Source organism: Lynx rufus, unplaced genomic scaffold (genome assembly GCF_022079265.1).
Source record: "Lynx rufus isolate CCGP_SWC_20201006 ecotype Redwood Valley unplaced genomic scaffold, mLynRuf1.p SCAF_11, whole genome shotgun sequence".
In the NCBI taxonomy this organism is placed as follows: Eukaryota; Metazoa; Chordata; class Mammalia; order Carnivora; family Felidae; genus Lynx; species Lynx rufus.
The window spans coordinates 16,456,689-16,483,001 of NW_025814825.1; the positions used below are offsets into that span (position 1 = coordinate 16,456,689).

The 26,313-nt window shown below is 36.9% G+C and overlaps 1 protein-coding gene and 1 non-coding gene across 3 annotated transcripts in view; one reads left to right on the forward strand and one right to left on the reverse strand.

Moving 5' to 3' along the window:
- ADK (adenosine kinase) overlaps window positions 1-16,107 on the forward strand; it is a 531,760-nt gene extending 515,653 nt beyond the window's left edge. For both annotated transcript variants that reach the window (XM_047072998.1, XM_047072999.1), the window contains exon 11: window positions 14,529-16,107. In XM_047072998.1, coding sequence (XP_046928954.1) covers window positions 14,529-14,653 — 125 coding nt within the window. In that variant the 3' untranslated portion in view covers window positions 14,654-16,107. The remainder of the gene's footprint in view (window positions 1-14,528) is intronic.
- Window positions 12,203-12,309, reverse strand: LOC124507335 (U6 spliceosomal RNA). The gene has a single exon (XR_006960990.1). It is a non-coding gene; the product is annotated as a U6 spliceosomal RNA (small nuclear RNA).
- Window positions 16,108-26,313: the final 10,206 nt, after the last annotated feature.

The following is a 26,313-nucleotide window of genomic DNA, read 5'->3' on the forward strand; positions in this document are numbered from 1 at the left end:
GTATGAACAGGGGAGGGGCAGAGAGAGAGGGAGACACAGAATCTGAAACAGGCTGCAGGCTCTGAGCTGTCAGCACAGAGCCCGACACGGGGCTCGAACTCACGGACCGTGAGATCATGACCTGAGCTGAAGTCGGACGCTTAACCGACCAAGCCACCCAGGTGCCCGATAATTAAACTTTAAAAAAATGTTTTACTCTCCATACACATATTGTGGTCTGCTATATATTAAAAGTCTTTGGGGACTGTGCAAGAAGTAAAGAGATAATCACTGATATGTACTTATGCAGTATCATTGGAGAAGCAATTTGAGAATAATATAAGATGCTAACACTTGTAAAAGATGAATTATTAAAAGTTCATTTTTCCATCATAGTCAGAAAAGGTGCATGATAAGATTTTATTCTTTTTGTATTTATTGAGACTTGTTTTGTGCCCAAACATGTGATCTGTCCTGGAGAATGTTTCATGTGCACTTGAAAAGAATGTGTATTCTGGTGTTTTTGGATGAAATATTCTGTATATACATTAGGTCCATCTGGTCCAATGTGCCATTCAAAGCCACTGTTTCCTTGTTGGTTTTTGTCTGGATCTATCCACTGATGTAAGTAGAGTGTTAACGTCTCCTACTGTTACTGTATTATTGTCACTTTCTTCCTTTGCATCTGTTTTTTTTTCCCCTTTGTGTCTGTTAATAGTTGCTTTATGTATAGATGCTTCCATGTTGGGTGCATAGGTATTTACAGTTGTTATATTTTATTCTTGGATTGTTTCCTTTATCATTATGTAGTGTCCTCCTCTGTCTCTTGTTACTGTCTTTGTTTTAAAGTCTATTTTGTCCAATATAAGCATTGCTACCCTGGCTTTTTTTTTTTTTTTTTTTTTTTTTTGCTTCCATTTGCATGGTAATTGTTTTTCCATCCTTTCCCTTCCAATCTGCATGTGTTTTTAGGTTTGAAGTGAATCTCTTATAGGCAGCATATAGATGGGTCTTGTTTATTTATCCATTCAGTCACCCTATGCCTTTTGACTGGAGCCTTTAGTCCCTTTACATTTAAAGTAATTATTGGTAAGTATGTACTTATTGCATTTTGATACTTGTTTTCTGATTGTTTTTTGTAGTTCTCTATTCTCTTTTTCTCTTGCTCTCTTCCCTTGTAGTTTGATGCCTTATTTTTAGTATTATGTTTGGATTCCTTTCTGTTTATTTATCTTTTCTTTATTAAACATAAGAAAAAAATCCATAAAGAGCACAAATACATACAGGCTAAATAACATGCTACTAAACAGTGAATGGGTCAACCAGGAAATCAAAGAGGAAATGAAAAAATACATGGAGACAAATGAAAACAAAACCACAATTGTCCAAAATCTTTGGGATGCAGCAAAATCTGTTCTAAGAGGGAAGATTATAACAATACAGGTCTACCTCAAGGACTGAGAAAAATCTCAAGTAAACAACCTAACCTTACACCTAAAGAAACTAGAAAAGAAAGAACAAATAAAGCCCAAAACCAGTAGAAGGAAGGAAATAATAAAGATTAGAGCAGAAATAAGTGAAATAGAGACTTAAAAAACAATAGAACAGATCAATGAAATCAGAAGCTCCATCTTTGAAAAGATCAACAAAATTCATAAGCTTTTAGTTAAACTCATCAAGAAGAAAAGAGAGGGGACTCAAATAAATAAGACCAGAAATGAAGGAGAAACAAAGCCAGCACCACAGAAATACAAAGGATTTTAAAAGAATATTATAAAGAATTATATGCCAACTGGACAACCTAGAAGAAATGGATAAATTCCTAGAAACATATAAACTTCCCAAACTGAATCAGGAAGAAATAGAAATTTTGAACAGAGTGATTACTAGCAATGAAATTAAATCAGTAATCAATCAACAGGGACATCTGGGTGGCTCAGTCAGCTAAGCGTCCAACTTCAGCTCAGGTCATGATGTCACAATTCGTGGGTTCAAGCCCCACATCGGGCTCTGTGCTGACACCTCCGAGCCTAGAGCCTGCTTTGGATTCGGTGTCTCCCTCTCTTTTCCTCCCCCACTTATGCTCTGTCTCTATCTCTTAAAAATAAATAAACGCTGGGGCGCCTGGGTGGCGCAGTCGGTTAAGCGTCCAACTTCAGCCAGGTCACGATCTCGCGGTCCGTGAGTTCGAGCCCCGCGTCAGGCTCTGGGCTGATGGCTCGGAGCCTGGAGCCTGTTTCCGATTCTGTGTCTCCCTCTCTCTCTGCCCCTCCCCCGTTCATGCTCCGTCTCTCTCTGTCCCAAAAATAAATAAAAACCGTTGAAAAAAAAATTTTTTTAATAAATAAATAAATAAACGTTAAAAAAATTTTTTCTTAAACAAAAACAAAAAACAAACTTTAATTCTTCCAAGTTCATAAAGTCTGTGTGGTACAGCTTTCTTATTTGATGACAACCAGAAAAAGCTAAGTCATTCTTTTTGTTGTGAATGAACAATATTGTTCAACATTGTTGAACATTGTTCAACATTGAATATTGTTCAACATTGAACACAATTCAACATTATTGTTGAATGAACAATAATGGAGTCTACTGGGCTTTTAGTTTTACCCACCATGACAACTATTGGTGAAGGAACTATATATGAAAAAGAAAAAATTGATTTACAGACTTTGTTCATTTCTTTCTAAAATATCCCTAGCTCTTAAGTCTCTTGATTAAAGCTTTCTTACCTACTGACAATATTTATCACTTTTCTGTAAAGACACTGAGAAAATTCTAGGTATTATAGCTCTTCTACAGTAACTACATGAAATGGACAAATTAAGGTAGGAAATTATATTGCCTTTTGCCCATACCAGCCATCCCACCTCTATGTGCTTTGACAAAACTAGCTTAGTGCCTCTTCTCTGCACAGTTTAAACCCATGTTGTGGGTCTCATCTCAGACACTACATTCATTTATGCTAAAATGGATTGTTCTCCTTAACATCAGGAAAAGAAAAATCCAAATGAAAGTAACCAGAAGGTAATAAGCGTTATTAATTGCTAATGGACAGAGGTTTATTCTGATAGCTCTGGATCTGTGATTGTTGCGAGATTCAGAGCCAGCCAACACTAGCCCTAGGAACCAAATTCATTGTCAGTGAGAAACCTTCACCTACCATATGCCTCAACAGCTGGAGACCTAAGGTCCACGAAATAACCCAAATTTCAGAAAAGTCCAGAGGTCATGGGATAAGCCTTCTAATCCATAGGAGGATTAGAAAGGAGTTATACAGATCCCAGAGAGAAGGAACCAAAGTAGAAAGGCAAGAACAACTAGCTCAGCATATGAGTTCCTGGTTGGAAATCTATGTTGATATTTCTTATTCTTCAGTATTATACCTCCTGTTTCTGTTCTCTTGACTATGTTGGAAGGCATATATACAGAGCCTTACCCTTCATTATCAAGATAATGTACTGATAAGGACCATAAGAACCAGAAAAAGGCACCAGGAAAAAGGGCTCCTAGGGGACTTTTCATGTGGAGCACACATGCCAAGTCAGCTACTTAAGATTTTCTTGTTGAATTCCTGATAGGCCCAAAGTCTTTACTAAAAGAGAGGAAACTTCTTTTTTGATATATATCTGCAAGCCATATTTATCTGCTATAGTGTGTGCCAACCACACTCTAAAATTCACCACATTCAGTGAATAAGATATGAATAAGCATTTTAGTTTCCTTGCTGACACAGTATTTGTATATATTAATAGCATACTGTTATTGTTGATATTTTTCCCTGCCTAAGAAAATACTTTATTAGAACAATATCCCCAAAATGTAAATAACTTTTAAAAGTAGCAGAAGACCAAAAATCCTTTAGAAGAATTGGAAAACAAACAATTCAGAGAAAGGGATTTGTTCTTTAGACATGTAAAGAGATGTTCAGGCGTGCTTGGGTGGCTCAGTCACTTAAGCATCCAACTCTTGATTGCGGCTCAGGTTATGATCTCACGATTTGTGAGTTTGAGCCCCATGTCGGGCTGTGTGCTGATGACGCAGAGCCTGTTTGGGATTCTTTCTCTGCCCCTCCCCACTTGCGTGCATGAGCTCACTCTCAAAATAAATATTTTTAGATAAGTAAGTAAATGAATAAGTAAATAAATGGATGTTCAGCCTCACTCATAATAAGAGAAATGCAAATTAAAATTACACTGAGATATCATTTCTCACCCACTGGCAAAAATTCAAAAGCTTGACAGCACACTCTGTTGGTGAGGTTGTGGGGAAACAAGCACACTTAAACATTGCTAGTGGAAATATAAAATGGAGGATTTGGCTGTATCTAACAAAACTGCTTCCATATTTACTCTTCTACCCAGAAATTCTACTTCTAGAAATTTATCCTGAAGATACACCCCCCTACACCAACACAAAAATATCTACACAAAAAAATACTGTGGCATTCTTTGTCATTGCAAAGCATTGGAAAGTATATAAACATCCAGGTGATCAAAATTAACATCACCAGTGACTAGCAACTGGACATAATGTGCTTCAAAATATAATACCCTGAGAAGGACACAACATAATTTTGTAATATTCTGACCAGAAATGAATATTCTAAATTAAGTCATGAGGAAATATCAGATAAACCCCAAATGAGAATATATGCTTCAAAAATGTCCCTGTCTCATAAGTCAAAGAAAGACTGAGGAAATGTTTGAGATTAAAGAAGACCAAAAGCACAAGAAACCCTATACTAGATTATATGCTGGAAGGAAATACAGTGCTATGAAGAACATTATTGGGGGGCACCTGGCTGACTTAAGCAGTAGAGCATGCTGCTCTTAATTTCAAGATTGTGAGTTCAATCCCCACCGTGAGTGTAGAGATTACTTAAGAATAAAAAAAATCTTTAAAAAAGAATATTGTTGAGTCTTTGACAAAACTGGAATATGGAGAGTAAGATTAGATAACAGTATTCTAACTGTGTTACTGAAGTTGATAACCGTAGTTGTATATGAGAATAGCCATATTCTCAGGAAGAAACACTGATGTATTTAAAGGTAAAGAGCCATTATAAATGCAACTTGCTCTCGAATGGAGAAAGTTTATATAGGAAAAACCTATATAAAGAGAGGGTATATATCCACAAAGGAGCAAAATGTTAACATTAAGTGCATCTGGGTAAAGGATATATAGGTGCTATTCACATTATTTTTATTCTTGCAACTTTTCTGTGAATTTGAAATTATTTCCAAATAAAGGTTTTTATTCAGAATATACTTTAGGTTAGGTAATAATTAAAAATTCTAACTTAGAGGGGCGCCTGGGTGGCTTAGTCAGTTGAGCATCTGACTTTGGCTCAAGTCATGATCTCACGGTTGGTGGGTTCGAGCCCTGCATCAGGCTCTGTGCTGACTGCTCAGAGCCTGGAGCCTGCTTCAGATTCTGTGTCTCCTTCTCTCTCTGCCCCTCCCCTGCTCACTCTCTGTCTCACTCTGTCTCTCGAAAATAAATAAGTGCAAAAAAAATAATAAATTCTAACTTAGGGGCCTCTGGGTGGCTCAGTTGATTGGGCATCCAACTTAGGCTCAGGTAACGATGTTGTGGTTTGTGAGTTCGAGCCCCGCATCAGGCTCTGTGGTGACAGCTCAGAGCCTGGAGCCTGCTTTGGATTCTGTGTCTCCCCCACTCTCTCTGTCCCTCCCATGCTCATGCTCTGTCTCTCTCTGTCTCTCAATAATAAATAAACGTTAAAAAAATTTTTTTTAATTCTAACTTAAAAAATTATATTCAGTGGAAATGCAAACTGGTGCAGCCACTCTGGAAAACAGTATGGAAGTTCCTCAAAAAACTAAGAATAGAACTACCTTACAACCCAGCAATTGCACTACTAGGCATTTATCCATGGGATACAGGTGTACTGTTTCAAAGGGGCACATGCACCCCAATGTTTATAGCAGCACTATCTACAATAGCCAGAGTATGGAAGGAGCCCAAATGTCCATCGATGGATGAATAGATAAAGAAGTTGGGATATATATATACAATGGAGTATTACTCAGCAATCAAAAAGAATGAAATCTTGCCATTTGCAACAACATGGATGGAACTAGAGGGTATTATGCTAAGTGAAATTAGTCAGAGAAAGACAAATATCATATGACTTCACTCAAATGAGGACTTTAAGAGACAAAACAGATGAACATAAGGGAAGCAAAAATAATATAAAAACAGGGAGGGGGCAAAACATAATAGTCTCTTGAATATGGAGAACAAACTGAGGGTTACTGGAGGGGGTGTGGGAGGGGGGATGGGCTGAATGGGTAAGGGGCATTAAGGAATCTACTCCTGAAATCATTGTTGCACTATATACTAACTAACTTGGATGTAAACTAAAAAATAAAATTAAATAAAAATTAAAAATTAAAAAAAATAAAAAATAGAACTACACTATGACCCAGCAATTGCACTGCTAGGTATTTATCCAAAAGACACAAAAATGCTAATTCAAAGGAGCACATGCACCTTTATGTTTATAGCAGCAGCACTATCGACAATAGCCAAAGTATGGAAAGAGCCCAAATGTCCATCGACTCATGAATGGAAAAAGAAGATGTAGTATATATATTCTGTGGAATGTTACTCGGCCATGAAAAAGAAATGGAGTCTTGCCATTTGCAACAATGTTGTTGTAACTAGAGTGTATTATGCTAAGCAAAATAAGTCAGAGAAAGACAAATACATGATTTCACTCATATGTGGAATTTAAGCTACAAAACATGGGTCACTTGAGTGGCTCAGTTGGTTAAGCGTCCAACTTCAGCTCAGGTCATGATCTTGCAGTTCACGAGTTCAAGCCCCAAGTCAGGCTATGCACTGATAGCTCAGAGCCTGGAGCCTGCTTCAACTTCTGTGTCTCCCTCTCTCTCTCTCTCTGCCCCTCCCCCACTCGCACTCTGTCTCTCTCTTTCTCTCTCTCAAAAATAAATAAACATTAAAAAAATTTAAGATACATGGGAATGCAAGCTGGTGCAGCTACTCTGGAAAACAGTATTGAGGTTCCTCAAAAAACTAAAAATAGGGGGCGCCGGCGTGGCTCAGTCCGTTCAGGTCATGATCTCACGGTCCGTGAGTTCAAGCCCCACGTCGGGCTCTGTGCTGACAGCTCAGAGCCTGGAGCCTGCTTCGGATTCTGTGTCTCCCTCTCTCTCTGACCCTCCCCTGTTCATGCTCTGTCTCTCTCTGTATCAAAAATAAATAAACGTTAAAAAATTGTTTAAAAAAACTAAAAATAGAACTACCCTACGACCCAGCATTTGCACTATGAGGCATTTATCCAAGGGATACAGGTATGCTGTGTCGAAGGGGCACATGCACCCCAATGTTTATAGCAGCACTATCTACAATAGCCAAAGTATGGAAAGAGCCCAAATGTCCATCGATGGATGAATGGATAAAGAAGTTGTGGTATATATATATACAATGGAGTATTACTTGTCAATCAAAAAGAATGAAATCTTGCCATTTGCAACAACATGGATGGAACTAGAGGGTATTATGCTAAGTGAAATTAGTCAGAGAAAGACAAATATCATATGACTTCACTCATATGAGGACTTTAAGAGACAAAACAGATAAACATAAGGGAAGGGAAACAAAAATAATATAAAAACAGGGAGGGGGCAAAACATAATAGTCTCTTGAATATGGAGAACAAACTGAGGGTTACTGGAGGGGGTGTGGGAGGGGGGATGGGCTAAATGGGTAAGGGGCATTAAGAAATCTACTCCTGAAATCACTGTTGTACTATATGCTAACTAATTTGGATGTAAATTTTTTTTAATTAAATTAAAAAAAATTTTTTAAAGAAAAAAAAGCAAAAAAAAATTTAAGATACAAAACAGAGGGACATAAGGCAAGGGAAGCAAAAATAAAGTAAAAACAGAGGAAGACAAACCATAAGAGACTCCTAAATACAAAGAACAAACAGGGTTACTGGTGGGGTGTTGGGTTGGGGGGGGAAGGGCTAACGGGGTGAGGGGCAATAAGGAGGACACTGGCTGGGATGAGCACTGGGTGTTATAAGTAAGTGCTGAATCACCAAATTCTATTTTTTTTTCAAATTTTTTTTTCAACGTTTTATTTATTTTTGGGACAGAGAGAGACAGAGCATGAACGGGGGAGCGGCAGAGAGAGAGGGAGACACAGAATCGGAAACAGGCTCCAGGCTCTGAGCCATCAGCCCAGAGCCCGACGCGGGGCTCGAACTCACGGAACGCGAGATCATGACCTGGCTGAAGTCAGACGCTTAACCAACTGTGCCACCCAGGCGCCCCACCAAATTCTATTTCTAAAAAAATAACTATATTTTGATTTAAAAAATTATATTGAGAAACATTACAGTAAGTCAAATAAGCCAGACACAAAAGAACAAATATTGTGTGATCCTATTCATATGAGGTACCTAAAATAGGCAAATTCATAGAGACAGACAGTAGGGGAGCAGTTGCCAGAGGCAGAAGTAGAGAATTATTGTTTAAAGAATATAGAGCTTCTGGTGAAGTGATAAAAAAGTTCTGAAAATCGATAGAAGTGATAGTTACACAACATTGCAAAATAATCTTAATGCCATGAATTGCACACTTAAAAATAGTTAAAATGTTAAATTTTAGGTTATGTATGTTGTACACAATAAAAAACTGTCTTAGGATATTTATCCATGTGATAAAATGATTCCCTATGATTCATAAAACCAAAGTTCTCTTTATTTAAACCATTTTACGTAACTTTTAAGATTCACACACACAAAAAAAGATTCACATCAGCTACTTTATGAAGGGTCCACTTATAATTGATTATATAACATCTGTAGTTCACCTCAGTTGGTTTTTCTAAATAGATTATTGAAAACTGTTATTCACCCAGGGCAAAGGTCTTAGCTTTTTTCTGCATCCCGGCTTTCCACTTGTCAAAGCAAATGTCTCTTCAGAGTACTTCACTTCAGTCATCAACTAGCTATTCTCTTAGAAGGAGGATGCTGGTGCTTATGCTTTACAAAAATATTTCATAAACATAAGCTTTCCTTTTTCTCACAAAGATCATACCAGAAGGAATGAGGAAAACAGATGTTGCTTATAAGGCTTCTAATAGACGTGTTTCCATTGTAAGCTGATCTGACTCTGAATTTGGCGTCTGCTCCATTCACTGTGTGGGCTGAGCATTTTAGCCTCGCAGCTTGGCGGAAAGTTAATATTGACCTTTGACTGTTACCTGAAAACTCAATGATAAAATACTCTTACTAAACCTCTTGAGGGAGTGACTTCACATTCTAAGCAAATGTCTTCAAAATATATCACTCCATTAACCAAATTAATTTTATTATTTGGTTGGGAATACTTATTTTACTAGATACAGAGCATTCCCCACATCTAACAGGAAAAAAGCTTGTGTGGTCAGAAAGGTAGAGAAGAAAGGACGTAAATCTCTTATAATGCTCTCTACAGGTCTTTATACCACAGCTTCTCAATTAATCTTCACCCCCACCAGGCTGCCAGGGCCTAGGGAACAGCCTGGAAGTCTGGCTACAGAACAGTTTCTCATTATCATCCATTCTTCTGAGTATTTGAGTCTGCTACAACAGTTCAGGTTTCCTCTGGAGGGAAAGTAGCCCCAGATTCTTCTGTTCTTGACCTATCTTATTTGTAACTACAACACTTTCTCTCTTTTTTTTCATCTTTTATAGTTTTATTGTACTATGGTATACAGTAAACTGCACATATTTAAAGTGTACATTTTTTTGGGGCGCCTGGGTGGCGCAGTCGGTTGAGCGTCCGACTTCAGCCAGGTCACGATCTCGCGCTCCGTGAGTTCGAGCCCCGCGTCGGGCTCTGGGCTGATGGCTCAGAGCCTGGAGCCTGTTTCCGATTCTGTGTCTCCCTCTCTCTCTGTCCCTCCCCCGTTCATGCTCTGTCTCTCTCTGTCCCAAAAATAAATAAACGTTGAAAAAAAAAAAAAATTTTAAAAAAAATAAAGTGTACATTTTTGCAAATGTTAACAGAGGCATACACCCATGAAACCATCACTATAGACATATCCACTACCCCCATGCTGTTTTGTAATCCTGCCTTCCTGCTTCTTCTCATCCACATCTGGATCATTTCCAGTTTGGGGAGATTACAAACAAAGCTTTTGTGAACATTCACTACACATCTTTAGTGTGAATATATGCTTTCACTGACCTTGGGTTAAATACTTAGAAATGAAATGACTAGGTCAAATGGTAAATGTATGTTTAACTTTTTAAGACACTGACAAATGGTTTTCAAAGTGGTCTTATAATTTTATGTTCCCACCATCAGTATATGAGGATTCCAATTCACCCACACCATTGATAACACTTGTTATGGTCAGTCTTTAATTTTAGCCATTCTAGCAGGTTGGCAGTAATATATTATTTGGCATTTGTTCATCTTCTTTGCTAAAATGTTAGTTCAACACTTTTGCTCATTCTTTATTGTGTTGTTTCTTGTTATTGAAGTGTAAAGTGTTCAATTTGACAAAGCCCAGTTATTTTTTCCTTTATAAAATTTTGTACTTTTTATGTCTTACTTAAGAGATTTTTGGCAAATTCCAAATCACTAAGATTTTCTATGTTTTCCTCTCAGAATTTAATGGTTTTACCTCTTACATTTAGATCTGTGACCCATTTCAAATTAATTTTTGTAGATGATGTTAAGTAAGGGTTGAAGTGGTTTGTTTGTTTGTTTGTTTGTTTGTTTTTTCAAATATGCCATCCAGCTATTCTAAGAACATTTGTTTAAAAGATTATCTTTTCGGGGTGCCTGGCTGGCTCAGTCGGTTGAGTGTCCCTTCTTCGGTTCAGGTCATGATCTTGCGGTCCAGAGTTCAAGCTCCGCATCAGGCTCTGTGCTGACAGCTTGGAGCCTAGAGTCTGCTTCAGATTCTGTGTCTCCCTTCTCTCTTTGCACCTCCCCCACTCATGCTCTCAATCTCTCTCTCTCTCTCTGTGTCAAAAATAAATAAATATTTTTTTAAATGTTTAAAAAAATGTTTAAAAAAGATTATCTTTTCTCCACTGGATTGTTTTGATAGTTTCATCAAAAATCAGTTGATGATATAGAAGTAGGTTTATTTCTGGACTCTGTGCAGGTGCACTGTTTGTTTATCCTTATGCCAATAGCATAGTGTCTTGATTATTTTAGTTCTGTGATAAGTTGTAACTAAAGGAATCTTGTTTTTCAAAGGTGTGTTTTAACTAATCTTAGTCCTTTGCATTTCCACATAAATATTGGAATCAGCTAACAGTTTCTATAAGAAAGGCCTGCTGGAGGGGCGCCTGGGTGGCCCAGTCGTGTAAGCACCTGACACTTGATTTCAGCTCAGGTCATGGTCTCACAGTTCCTGAGATCAAGCCCCACATTGGGTTCTGTGCTGACAGCATGGAGCCTGCTTAGGATTCTCTCCCTCTATCTCTGCCCTCCCCTGCTCACATCCACATGCTCTCTCTCTCTCAAAATAAGTAAACTTAACAAAAAAACTTAAAAAAAAAAACAAAAGATAGGTCTGCTAGAATTTTTATTGGTATTACATTAAATCCATAGAAAAATTTCTTAGAGCTGTTAACAATATTGAATCTTCTGATCTACAGACACTTTATATCTCTCCATTTATGTAGGTTTCTTTCCTTTTTCTTGGCATTGTTTTGTCATTTACAGTGTGCAGGTCTTACACTTTTATCAGGTATTACACATATTTGATACTATGTTAAAAGTGATTTTTAATATCAATTTCTAATTGTTCATTGCTGGTATATCTTGCTATATATACACACACAGTATGGTGTGTATATAGTATGGAAATTCAGTTGATTTTTGTATAGTGATCTTGTACCCTGCAGCCTTACTAAACTCACTTAGTAGTTCCAGTAATTTTTTTCTAGATTCTATAAGATATTCTACAAAGGCCAGGAATTTCTCAATCTCAGCATTATAGATGCAGTAAGATATTTAACAGCATCCCTCTTTCTACTTATTAGATACCAGCAGCACCCTCTACCCTAGCTGTGACAACCAGAAATTGCCAGACCTTACCAAATGTCCTCTGGTGGGGGGCAAAATTACCCACTATTGAGAACCATAGACATAGACAAACATGCCGTCTGCAAACAAAGACAACTTCCCTTCTTTTTCCATCTTAATGCCTTTTTTTTTTTTAAAATATGGAACACTTCACGAATTTGCTTGTTGTCCTTGTTCAGAGGCTATGCTAAGCTTCTCTGTATCATTGCAGTTTTAGTATATGTGCTGCCAAAGCAAGCACTTGATACCTTTTATTTATTTCTTTTTTTTTTCTAAAATGTCTGTTTAGGGACACCTGGGTGGCTCAGTCGGTTGAGCATCCGACTTCGGCTCAGGTCATGATCTCGCAGTCTGTGAGTTTAAGCCCCACGTCAGGCTCTGTGCTGACAGCTCAGAGCCTGGAGCCTGCTTCGGATTCTGTGTCTCCCTCTCTCTCTGCCCCTCCCCCGCTCATGCTCGCGCTCTCTCTCTCTCTCTCTCTCTGTCAAAAAAAAAAAAACATTAAAAAAAATAAAATGTCTAAAATGTCTGTTTATTTATTTTGGAAAGAGAGAGCAAGGGAGGGACAGAGAGAGAAAAAAGAATCCCAAGCTGGCTCCATGCTGCCCGCTCAGAACCCGACACGGAGCTTGATCCCACAAATCATGAGATCATTACCTGAGCCAAAATCAAAAGTCCAACACTTAACCAACTGAGCCACCAGGTGCCCCAACTTTTATTTATTTCTTTTGTTTGCCTTAGTGTACTGGCTAAAGTGTTCAGTACAGTACACTGTTTAAGAGCAAACATTTTTGTCTTGTTCTTGATCCTAAGGGGAAAACATTCCACCATCCACCATTAAGAATGATTTTAACTGTAAGTTTTTCCTAACTGCCCTTTATCAGGTTGAGGAAGTTCCTTTGTATTCCTAGGTTGCTGAAAGTTGTTATTAGGAATGTATTTGGATTTTGCCAACTGCTTTTTCTTCTTCTATTAGATGATCTTATGGTTTTCTTAGTTATGGTAAATTACATTGATTGATTTTTGAATGTTACACCAACCTTGCATTCCTAAGATAATAATAATTTATTATCTTTTTTAATATACTATTGGATTTGCTTTGCTAAAATTTTCTTTAAAATATTTGCATCTTTTTTCTTTTTTTTTTTTTCTTTCTTTTTTTGGTATCAGAGTGATGCTAGCCTCAAGGAATAAGTTGGGAAGTATTTTCAGTTTTCTAAAGAGGTTATTGTATAGCATTGATACTATTTTTATTCCCTAAATATTTGGTAGAATTCACCGGTGACAACATCTGGACCTGAAATTCTCTTTATTGGAAGCTTTTTAACTATAAAATCAATATGTTTAGTAAGTACAAGACTAGTCAGGCTATCTATTTCTTCCTGAGCTTTGGTAACTTGTGTCTTTCCACAAATTTGTCCAGTTCATCTAATTTACCAAATCTATTGGCATAAAGTTGTTAATGTTTCTTTATTATTCTTTTAGTGTATGTAGATTCTATACTGACATCACATCTCTTATCCTCAATAATGGCAACTTACATCTTCTCTCTCTTTTTTTTCCCTGATCAGTTTGCCTATTAATTTTGTCCTACTTAGACTCCCAAATCCATCCTGTCAACTCAATGAGACTGTTGAACTCTCCCTAGGTTGTTGTTTCTTGTGTTGTGGCCTGGTAACTCTCTCTAGGTGGTAAGCTAGAGCAATTTTATAGTTTACCCCATTTGTTTCCCTCCCTTCATGAATCTTTTACAGTATTTGAAAAACTTTCCTTCATATACTTTGTCTTTAATGTTAGTAGTTTCTGGAAAAGGATAAATCTGGTTGCTTTTATTTTATTTCTTTGTGGTCAGAAACAGAAGTCCTTAACACTATTTTCTACTTTATCAGATTTATTTTAATGTCAACTAGTCCGTGGCACTTGACTATAGAAATTATTTCACAGTTGCTTCTGGGAGTAAAAGGGAGATGTAAGGTCCTTTATAACTTTTCAACTCTTAAATTTGTACTTGGAGAGATATCCATACAATAGAGTTTTGTGCAAAAGCATATGCTAGGAATAACAACACAGAAGGAATCCAGAGAGATGGAGTGAGGGAATAACTAATACCTTCTCAGCTGTAAAGACCCAAGATAATATTATTTGGCCGGTATTTCTTACTCACAACCTCTTAATCTCAAAACTAAAGGAAAGTGTGATTATACTTTTGGCTTACAAAGACTAGAATGACTTGATGGTGAATTGTCATGTCCCAACTTGAGCTCTTTAAAAGAAATGTTGAGGAAAACCTATGATATTTGGGGGAAGAATTCTTCCACATGGACTCTAACACTTGGAGTTTAACACTATCAAGACTGAAGAAAGAGATAGGTACATAGATCACTTTTTGGCCTGACCCAACATGACATTTCTGACGCTATTAGACAATACTCATGTTCTTCCCTTTTGTCTGTGTTCCAGGTTTTCTGTCTCAGCTGGTCTCTGACAAGCCCCTGACTGAATGCATCCGTGCTGGTCACTACGCAGCAAGCGTCATAATTAGGCGGACTGGCTGCACTTTTCCTGAGAAGCCAGATTTCCACTGATAGAAATGCAGGAAATCCAAGCCCAGTGGAACAGATACTGCCCTGATTGCTTCCTGAGAATTCCCATATTAATAAAGAAGAAAATTATCTGCCATCTTTTCCTACTATAATAATATTCATTCTTAATTTGGAGGGTACAGTAATTCTCAGTAGAATCTTTATTCTCTCAACAACCTAAAAAAATAATGTCTATTTCCATAGTTTGATAGTGCCACTTAAATGTTGATTAAACAGGAATATAACATTTCAATGGAAATTTTTATTTCATTTTCAATTACTTTGTAAATTCATGTGTATTTAGCAAATTGATCAGTTTTTTTACATTTCTGCTTTGAATGCAGATGTGATTTAATATAATAGATTTTTAAACAGGACTTAATTATAAAACATCAATCTTCAGCTTTTTATACGAGTATACTTAATTTAGGAGTATGTGTATGTATATATGTATGTGTGTATGTGTATACATACATATATGTGTACCACATATATAAATGATAAGTGGTCAAATAAGGTACAGAAGAATTTATCTTGCCAAGTTATGCCAAATAACCTCTTTAGTGCATACTCAAACATGTAATAAACTTTGGATAATTAAATAATTTGCCAAATTATAAGTTATAGTATTCAAATTATAATCTTATATTTACCTATGGTACTCTGTAATTTGATACAAATAAAAACTTGTCATATAGGAATTTCCTTATGTCTTTGCCCTGTTCTCAACAAGATAAGGAGGTTAAGATCATTATTTAATACTGGGTCCTGAAATGATATCTAATTCATTGGTGATAGAAAAACAACATAATACATTGAAAAATAACTTAGTACTTGAGACCAATAAGTCACTGTTTTAAGGAAGAGAAAATTGCATAATAGAACCTCTGGAGTCAAACTTAATTGCCTTTATATAACCTGGGGCAAATTACTGAGCCTCTTTTACCTTCATTTTCCTTTCTATAAAATGGGATAATAACTCCATGTACAAGATCATTGAGATGATTTGAGAGAAAATACCAAGTATAAAATGCTTGCTTGCTGCCTGCCTAGTAAGTGCTTAATAAGTACCTGCTATTTTTATCATTATGATTATTATTGTTGAAGAAGAAAAAGGTAATATTGATAACATTGAATTCAAGCCATAAAAAAGGGTTCAAGTTTTTGTTTGTTTTATGTTTAGGAAAACTTTAAGGTATGCTATGCTTGCTTGTCTTTTTCTTTTTTTAATTGAGATATAATTCACATACCATAAAACTTCCATTTTAAAATGTACAATTCATTTCATTTTAGTGTATTCACAAAATTATACAACCATTACCATTTTTATCATCCCAAAAAGAAACACTGTATCTCCCAATTCACCATACTCCCCATCCCTTGGCAACTACTAATCTATTTTCTGGCTCTATAAAATTTGCCTGTTCTGGATATTCATAAAAATGGAGTCAGTATAATGTGTGTTCTTTTGTGTCTGGCTTCTTTCACTTAGCATATTTTCATGGGTCACCCATCTTATAACATGTATCAGTTATTTTTTTATTTGCCAAATAATATTTTATTATATAGATATACCATATTCTGTTTAACCATTCATCAGTTGATGGACATTGGGTTATTAGTACTGTTTAGCTATTATGAATAGTGTCACTATGAACATTCATATACAAGTCTTTTGTGTTTTCGGTCCTTTGGGATATGTACCTAGGAGTGGAATTGTTGGGTCACATGGTAACCCTATGTTTAACTTTTTGAGACGCTGCCAAACTTTTTCCAAAGGGACTGCACCATTTTACATTCTCACCAAGGTTTGAGAGTTCAGTTTCTCCACACCATGGAATATGAAGGGATATTTCATTGTGGTTTTGACTTGCATTTCCCTAATGACTGATACTAAGCATCTTTTATATGCTTATTGACCATTTATATTTTTTTCCTGTGGAAAAATGTCTATTCATATCCCTTGCCCATTTTTTAATTGAGTGATTTGTACTTTTATTATTGAATTATAAGAGTTCTTTGTATATTCTAGCTGTGTCTCATCAGATATATGATTTACAAATATTTTCTTCCATTCTTGTGGGTTTTTACTTTCTTGATGTGTCCTTTGAAGCACAGATGTTTTCAATTTGTATGAAGTCCAGTTTGTCTATTTGTTCTTTTGTCATTTGTGCTTTTGGTTTCATGTCTAAGAAGCCATTTGCCTAATCCAAGATCACAAAGACTAACACCTGTGTTTTTGTCTAAGTTTTATAGTTTTTGCTCTTAGATTTAAGTCTTTGATCCATTTTGAGTTTATTTTTGTATATATGTAAGGTAGAGGGCCTAAATTCTCTTGCACGTGAATATCCAATTGTCCCAGCACCTTGTTGAAAAGACTGTTTTCTCCACTACTGAACTGGCTAGGCACACTAGTCAAAAATCAATTGGCCATAAATGTAAGGTTTTGTTTCTGGACTCTCAGTTCCATATGTCTATCCTTGTGCTAGTCCAGACTGTTTCAATTATGGAGCTTTGAGTAAGTTTTGAAGTCAGGAAGTGTAAATCTTCCAACTTTGTCTCTCAAGAACAATTAGTTTAAGTGCTAAGGTATCTTTATCATATTAAAACTACTACAGAATGTCTTTCTCTTAGGAAGGACACTGATAAACTTTTTCTACTCTTTTTGATGAGAAACTTTCTTATCCCAAGACTATTGATCAGGTACCACTCACTAGCTAGGCCTCTGACAGGCACTAAAGGAGGTTACAAAGTATGCTATTTGGTAGCACTTAACGGGCACACAGAGCACATAACTTCTTATAATAAAAAATAGTCATTGGGATATGTGTATTTTGTCCTTGAGTTGATGACACTTTTTTTTTTAGTTCTCTGTTTTGATAAAGGGCAAAGGAGAAATAATGGCTAGCCTAACAGACTTGGTCTCAGGAAATCTCTGACTGGTTGTTAACACATTCCCCACTGTGACCTAAGTTTTTGCATCTTGGAGTGGGGAATAGTTAACCTAGTCTCACTTTATAGTATCTTGGTTTAGTAGATATTTGGGGGAGGACATGCAGTATGGGAGAAGAATAATGAGGTTATCAAGAAGACATGAGCCCTGGCCCCAGGTTGGCTTCAAATAGCTGTGTGACCCTCTTATCCGAAGTTATTCACCAGATATAGTTTACTTGTGACATCTCTAAGTATAATTATATTTTGGACCAGTGTTTTTAATAAAGTTGCCTCCCTATACGTGGGGAAAGGCAGTTCTTACCGGAGTAGTGATCCAAAAAGATAGGCCATTTATTTGTGAGTCACAGTTGGGCAAGTGAGGTGGGAACAGAAGACTAATCATTTGGTGGGGGAGAGGGGATGAAACTTGGTGATCTGGAGAACTAGAAAATTGAGGTCATCCTAGTCTCAGCAAGTGATCAAGGTTGCCAGAAAAGTGCTTTCATAAGATTGGAAAAGAAGATGGTACAAGCATTTAAAGATAGGCTGGGTGCTCAAGTATATAACAGAGTAGGAGAAAGAGAAAAAAAATAATAAGAGTAGCTACAAGAGTAGTTGATAATTTTTTTTTTTAAAGTTTATTTTTTATTTTTGGGACAGAGAGAGACAGAGCATGAACGGGGGAGGGGCAGAGAGAGAGGGAGACACAGAATCGGAAACAGGCTCCAGGCTCCGAGCCATCAGCCCAGAGCCCGACGCGGGGCTCGAACTCACGGACCGCGAGATCGTGACCTGGCTGAAGTCGGACGCTTAACCGACTGCGCCACCCAGGCGCCCCTGAGTAGTTGATAATTTTTACATCTGTCTTCATTATATGTACCTTTACTGCTTTATTTCTCTGAAAAAATCAAAGAGTAAGACTTTTTTTTTTTTTTTTTTAGATCAGGGTGAGGGAAATACATTCTTAAAGTTCAAGCAACTTTGGCTAAAAGCTATTATTCTTACCAACAAGCAACTTTGGCTAAAAGTTATTATTCTTACCAAATTTTGCAAAGCAATTATTATACTTTTTTATTCTTTCAAACCAAAGATACATAGTATAGAGATTGCTTTAGACATACATAAACCTACAAAGGAAGCATGTGTTTAGCTGGCAGTCCAAAAATACCACCAGTATTAAAATATTAAAAAATTCATGATTCACTTCTCTCACTACATCACCTTCAGAAAAAGTGTCCATTTAATAATATTTTCATGGGATAAAATAGGTTTAAAATGTAAACAATTTTTTTTATGATTCAGTTGTAGTTCTATGGTCTAGTCCCCAGCTTTTGTCTCGTTGGACAAGTTCTTGAACGGCTGTGAGCCTTGGTTTTCTCAACTGTAAAATAAGGAAAACATATCCACCACCACCACCTCCAGTGAAAGAATGTTAAGAGAAGGTAAAAGGAAAACATAAAGATTAAATAAATTTAAACATGAAGTAGTTTGATATTTTACAGAAGTACCAAAGCAACTCAGTGGGAAAGGAAAGTCTTTTCAACAGACAATGCTATACCAATTTGACATCTATAAGAGAAAAAATGAACCTTACCTCACACCATACATAGAAGTTAGAGATGGATCATAGCCATAACATAAAAGCCAAAGCTATTACACTTTTAGAAGAAGACATATGAGAATATTCTCACAGCTTGGGGGTATGCAAAGTTTCTTAGAGAGGGTTTTGAAAGCACTAACCATGAAAGAAAAATATTGATAAATTGAACTCCCCAAAAATTTTGAACTTTTTTTTCATCAAGACACCATTAAGACTATGTATAAACCACCAGCCAGGATAAAATATTCACAGTACATGTATCTTGATAAAAACTTGTATTTAGAATATATTAAAAACTCAACAATGGAAAGGCAGTTAACCTTACAAAAATATATATATATATGAATGGCCAATAAGCACATGATAAAGTAGTCAGCATCATTATTCAGAGTGAAATGAACATTAAAATTTCAGTGAGTTAGCTCTGTACCAGAATGACTAAAATTTAAATGACCACACCAAATGTCAGGGAGGATGTGAAGCAACATTGCTAGTGGAAGTGTAAAATGGAAGAACCGTTTTGGAAAAGGGCCTGGAAGTTTCTTATAAAATTAAACACACCTATTCTTTGAGCCAGCCATCCCACTCCTGGTATTTACCCAAGAGAAATGAAAGCATATGTCCACAAAAAGACTTGTATTAGACGATTTATAGCAGTTTTTATTCATTGTTGCCAAAAACTGGAAACAGGATCGTTGTCCAACAGCAGGAGAACAGATAAAAACTGGTTTATTCAAACAATGGAATAATACTCAGCAAAAGAAAGAAATTAACTACTGATGAAACAATAGGAGTCAATCTCAAAAACATTTTACTGAGTGAAAGAAGCTAGATATGAAAGAGCACAAACTGTAAGATTCCATATATATGAATTTCCAGAATAGGCAAAGCCAACCTATAGTGAAAAAAAAAAAAAAAAAAAAAAACAGAGATTGGCTTTGTGGAAGAGAGAAGTGGAAACTAGGAAAGGAGATGAGGGGAACTTCTAAGCTCACAGTGTGATCCATGTCATAGTAGGGGATACACAGGCATATGCATCTGTCAAAACTCAGAGAATGTCCTATTTATGTTCCATGATTATTTAACAACACAAAGAACGCTAAGCAAATAATGAACTCTATTAATGTAATACATACCAATAGAGATGAAGTGTGTTGATGTCTTCAGCTTACAGTGAAGGGCATCAAAAAATAAGATGAATGGAAAGAGGGATGAACAGATAAGTGGTAAGGCAAATACGGCAAAATGCTAATTGTAGAATCTAGGATGTTTGCTATATAATACTTTTCAACGTTTCTGTATGGTTGAAAATTTTCCTAATGTTGAGGAAAATATAAATTTTATATTTTTATCTAAATAGGAAAACCTATTAAACTTGATCAATAGCAGCATCTGATGAAGAAGATAAAACAATACATACAATACATAATCATACAGAGATCTTCCAACAAACCCACTGTAAGTTGAAAATATTTTAAGTCAAAAATGCATTTAATACATTTAACCTATTGAACCTCATGCCTTAGCCTAACTTACCTTAAATGTACTCAGAACATTTACATTAGCCTACAGTTGGACAAAATCATCTAACACAAACCATATTTTATAATAGAATTGAATATCTCTTGTAACATATTGAATACTGAAAGTGAAGAATGGTTGTATGGGTCCAGAATGGTTGTAAATATTTCAATTGTTTACCCTAGTGCTCGGGAGGCTGACTGGGAGCTGCAGCTTGCTGCCTCTGCCCAACATCACGAGAGAGTATTGTACCACATACCACTAGCCCAGGAAAAGATCAAAATTCAAAATCTGAGGTACAGTTTCTACTGAATGTATATCACTTTCACACTGTCATAAAGTCAGAAAATCATAAGTCAAACCATGATAAGTTGGGGACCATCTGTATATTACTTACTACAAAGTGTAATTTTTACCTGAATTCCATGACAAAATTAGCCCATCTTGGGCTACTGCAGGGTTTCTTGGGGCTACCAAGCTCCTCTTCTGAATATGGAATACCCTCTCCTCATCCCCCAGCCCACCTGACAATTGGATATTTGATGAAACACCCTTGCAAACATCAACCAGACATATTCCCACCCTGACCCCTGAACCCATTGCTTTCTGCTTCTGCCTCCTCTGAAGCATCCCTTCTGATCACCAGAACATTTCTAATTGTCCAATCCAATGGCTAATTTAATTTCTTAATCTACCTCTTCTTTTCTCAGCACCTGACTCAGAGGCCACACTCTCTTGAAACTTCTTATTCCTTGGCTTTTACACAACCACTTTTTCCTCATTATCTTGCCTTCTTTATAGCCTCTTACTATGCTTTAGGAAGACATCTCTGTTCAGTGTCAAGAAGCCTCCACCCCAACAAGCCTTTTGTCATTCTCTAAACTCCAAGGTGACCAATTTGACTCCCACAATTTCATCTATCACCTAATTACTCTCAAATCTCTATTTCTTTTTGTTTGTTTGCTTAATTTTGTTTATTCAATGTTTATTCTTGAGAGAGAGACAGAACACGAGCAGGGGAGGGGCAGAGAAAGATGGAGACACAGAATCCGAAGCAGGCTCCAGGATCTGAGCTGTCAGCACAGAGCCTGACACGGGGCTCGAACTCACGAACTGTGAGATCATGACCTGAGCCCAAGTCAGAGGCTTAACTGACTGAGCCATCCAGGCGCCCGTCAAATCTCTATTTCTAACCTTGATCCCCCTCCAAGCTTTAGGCTTGAAACCTACAGGTCAGCCCCTTGGGATGTTCTGTAGACACATTGATTATCAAAACAGCACTCACCTTCTCTTGAACACCCAGGCCCAGTTCATTCCTCCTACTGTTTAAACTCCTTGACCATCCACCACGTAACCACTTCAACAGCCTTCCTACTGCCATCCCTCCTTATAACCCTTCATGCCAGCCCAAACATACACCTATGCTCATGCCTCTATCTGGATTACTATTTTCCTTCTATAACAACTCAGTTGTAGATCCAGTCCAAAAGTCAGGTCCTTTAAAAAGTTTTCTCTACACCTCCCAGGTTAGTTGCTGCTCCATTCTTTTTTTTCTCTTAAAGTACATTGCATATTTCCTTACTGTAGCTTATACAATTATAACATATCATGTAATTGTTTACTGATGTATATGACTTCTAAGGTTGACTTCTAAGTATATATACATATACTGATGTATATGACTTCATCCACTGCCACATAGTGGATGCTGAATAAATGTTCACTCAGTGAAGGCCTCTCTCACTTCTCCAGATCCCCGCAGTGAGTTGGAGACTTTGGGATGGCAAAGTCACCAAGGATTTTAGCTGCCAGGACAGCCATAATTGTTCATATTATCTGGCTATACTTCTGATCACATTCTCCACACTGGTACCCTTATTTCTTCCCTATTTCTCTTCATTCTTAGAGGTCTGTTACCAAAGTGGTCAAGAGAAAAGGGAACCCACGGTGCCACAGCGAACCACCTTCTCTCCCCAACCCAACCAAATAATCTACATGCACATAAATGAAGCACGATCGTGTGATATAGTGTAAGCTTTTATCCTTTGTGACTTCTTGATCATTTCCCATGTGACTTCTTGATCATTCCCATTTCAAATTCTGTGTCTCCCTCTCTTTCTCTGCCCCTCCCCTGCTTGTGCTCTGTCTCTCTCTATCTCTCAAGAATGAATAAACATTAAAAACAAATTTAATAAAAATTTTTTTTAAATCTGACTCTTGATTTCAGCTCAGGTCATGATCTCACAGTCGTGACATCAAGTCCCACTTCAGGCTACACAATGAGCGTGGAGCTTGCTTGGGATTCTTTCTCTCCCTATCCCTCTGGCCCTGTCCCCCTTCAAAATAAATAAATAAATAAAAGTAATAAAATGATTTTTTATGAGACATTTGTAAAGACCTAGCACAATGTATAAAGATGCAGGAGTCATTCATTCATTCCACAAACATTCACTGTTTTTTAAGTGTCAAGTAATGTGCTAGGTGCAGGTATATAGCACTCAATAGAATGTGAGGTTCTTTTCCTGCAAGTTTTGGACATTCTTATGTTTCTAATATTCTGTATAGTGCTGTTTCTTCCCCACCCTGTTCTCCTTTGGTCAAAATAATTTTTCTCTGAATTCCTTCTTTAAGGCCTGCTAAGTAGCATTGAGTGGTGGTTAACAGCATGGGCTTAAGCCAGACTTACAAGGTTTGAATCCTGGCTCTGCCACTTTTTAGCTGTGAGACATTGGGTAAGTTGCTTAATTTATTGGTGTTTGCTTTCTGCATCTTTATTTTATTTTATTTTATTTTATTTTATTTTATTTTTTGCTTTCTGCATCTTTAAAGTGCAATAATACCTACCCCCATTAGGTTGTTGTAAAGAATAAAAACATTAATATATGGGGGCGCCTGGGTGGCGCAGTTGGTTAAGCGTCCGACTTCAGCCAGGTCACGATCTCGCGGTCCATGAGTTCGAGCCCCGCTTCAGGCTCTGGGCTGATGGCTCAGAGCCTGGAGCCTGTTTCCGATTCTGTGTCTCCCTCTCTCTCTGCCCCTCCCCTGTTCATGCTCTGTCTCTCTCTGTCCCAAAAATAAATAAACGTTGAAAAAAAAATTAAAAAAAAAAAAAAACATTAATATATGTAAGTCTTCAAATGTTACCTGCATTAAGTAAAGTGGTAGTTATTATCATTTGCTACCTATGGTTCATTGAGTACTTACCTTGCCATGAAATCAATTCTGTCCCAGGTATGAGAAAGCAGTTAGATTAAAGACCTTGTTTCTTATTTATATTTTTTAAATAATTTTAATAAAAATATTCTTATAGACCGACACTGTCCAGTATGGTAGCTACTAGCCCTATGTAGCTATTGAACACTTGAAATGTAGCTAATTAGAAGAGTAGTGTTGCAAGTATAAAATAACTCAGATTTTAAAGATTTAGAAGAAAGGCATCAGTGAAAATAATAAAGAATGTCAAAAGTCCTTCTGTCTGTAAGAGCAACTAAAAACTCTCAAAACTTGTGAGAATCAACTTTTTCAGAATTCTGGACAATAATAAAAACCTTGAAGCAACTTGGGGAGTATTTTTTTTTTTTTAAGAAAAATGGCTGCATCCATTTTTTTTTTAATTTTTACATGGCTCCATCTTGATAATGATGCACTTTGTGGCATTTTACTATGCCCTAGTGACATCCCCCACACTCAAATGAATGCAAAAAAGAAGAAAGTATTGCCTATACATAGGGGAAAAAAGCAATCAATACAAAACTGCTCTGAGGAAGCCCAGACATTGGACTTACTGGACAAAGACTTTAAATCAGCCATTTTAACTATGTTCAAACAGCTAAAAGAAAGCACGCCTAAAGGAAAGCATAATGTCTCACCAAATAGAGAATATCAATAAGGAGACAGAAAATATAAAAAGAAATCAAATAGGGGCACTGGCTGGCTCAGTTAGTAGAGCCTGTGACTCTTGATCTTGAGGTTGTGAGTTCAAGCCCCATGTTGAGTGTAGAGATTACTTAAAAATAAAATCTTAAAAAAAAAAAAAAGAAAGGAATTGGGGCACCTGGGTGGCTCAGTCAGTTGAGCATCTGACTCTTGGTTTCGGCTCAGGCCATGGTCTCACAGTTCATGGGTTCAAGCCCCGTGTCAGGCTCCGCACTTAGAGCACAGGGACTGCTTAGGATTCTCTCTCCTGCTCTCTCTGCCCCTCCCCTGCTTGCATATGCATGCATCTTCTCTCTCTCACACACACAAAATAAATAAACTTAAAAAATATAAAAATTAAATTAAAAAAAATTTTTTTAACGCTTATTTATTTTTGAGACAGAGAGAGACAGAGCATGAATGGGGGAGGGTCAGAGAGAGGGAGACACAGAATCCGAAGCAGGCTCCAGGCTCTGAGCTGTCAGCACAGAGCCCGACGTGGGGCTCGAACTCACAAACCGTGAGATCATGACCTGAGCCAAAGTCGGCCACTTAACCGACTTAGCCACCCAGGCACCCCAAAATTTAAACAAAGGAATCAAATAGATACTCTGACATTGAAAATTATAATAACTCAAGTGAAAATTCACTACAGGGCTTCAACAACAGATTTGACTATGCAGAAGAATCAGAGACCTTGAAGGTAGATCAACTGAGATTTTTCTAATCTGAGGAACAGAAAGAATAAGAAGACAAATGAAAACTCATGGTACACCATCAAGCATACCAACATATGCATAGTAAGAATCCCAGAAGGGGAAAAGAGAGAGAAAGAATATATGAAAAAATAATAGCTGAAATCTCTGCAAATTTGATGGCAAACGTTAATCTACATATCCAGTAAATCAACAGACTCCAAGTAGGATAAACTCAAAGAGATTCACAATAAAACACATTAAATCAAACTGTGTTTGATCAGACAAAAACAAAGGGGCGCCTGGGTGGCTCATTCAGTTAAGTGTCCAACTCTTAATTTCAGCTCAGGTCATGATCTCACAGTTTGTCAGATCAAGCCCCATGTTGGGCTCTATGCTGACAGCATGAGCCAACTTGGAATTCTCCTCTACCTCTCTCTCTGCTGCTCCCTTGCTGGTGCACTCCCTTTCTCACTCTCTCTCAAAATAAATAAATAAACTGTAAAAAAAAGAAAATAGACAAAGACAAAGAATCCTGAAATCAGCAAAGAAGAGGTGACTCTCACATACCAGGAATCCTCAATAAGATTAACAACTGATTTCTCATCAGAAATCTGGAAAGCCAAAAGATAATCAGTCAAGAAAATGAGAAAACAAGCCACAGACTGGGAGAAAATATTTGCAAAAAACATGTTTGGTAAAGGACTGTTATCCAAAAATATACAAAGAACTCTTAAAACTCAACAGAAAGAAAATAAACAACTTGATTAAAAAATGGGCCAAAGACCTGATCTCACCAAAGAAGTTATACAAATGAAAATTAATTATATTAAAGGATGTTCAACATCACATGTCATAAGGGAATTTCAAATTAGTACACTTCATGCCTGTTATAAAGGCCAAAACCCAGATACTGACAACACAAAATGCTATTGAGGATGTGGAGTAACAGGAACTCTCATTCATTGATAGAATGCAAAATAGTACAGCCACTATTG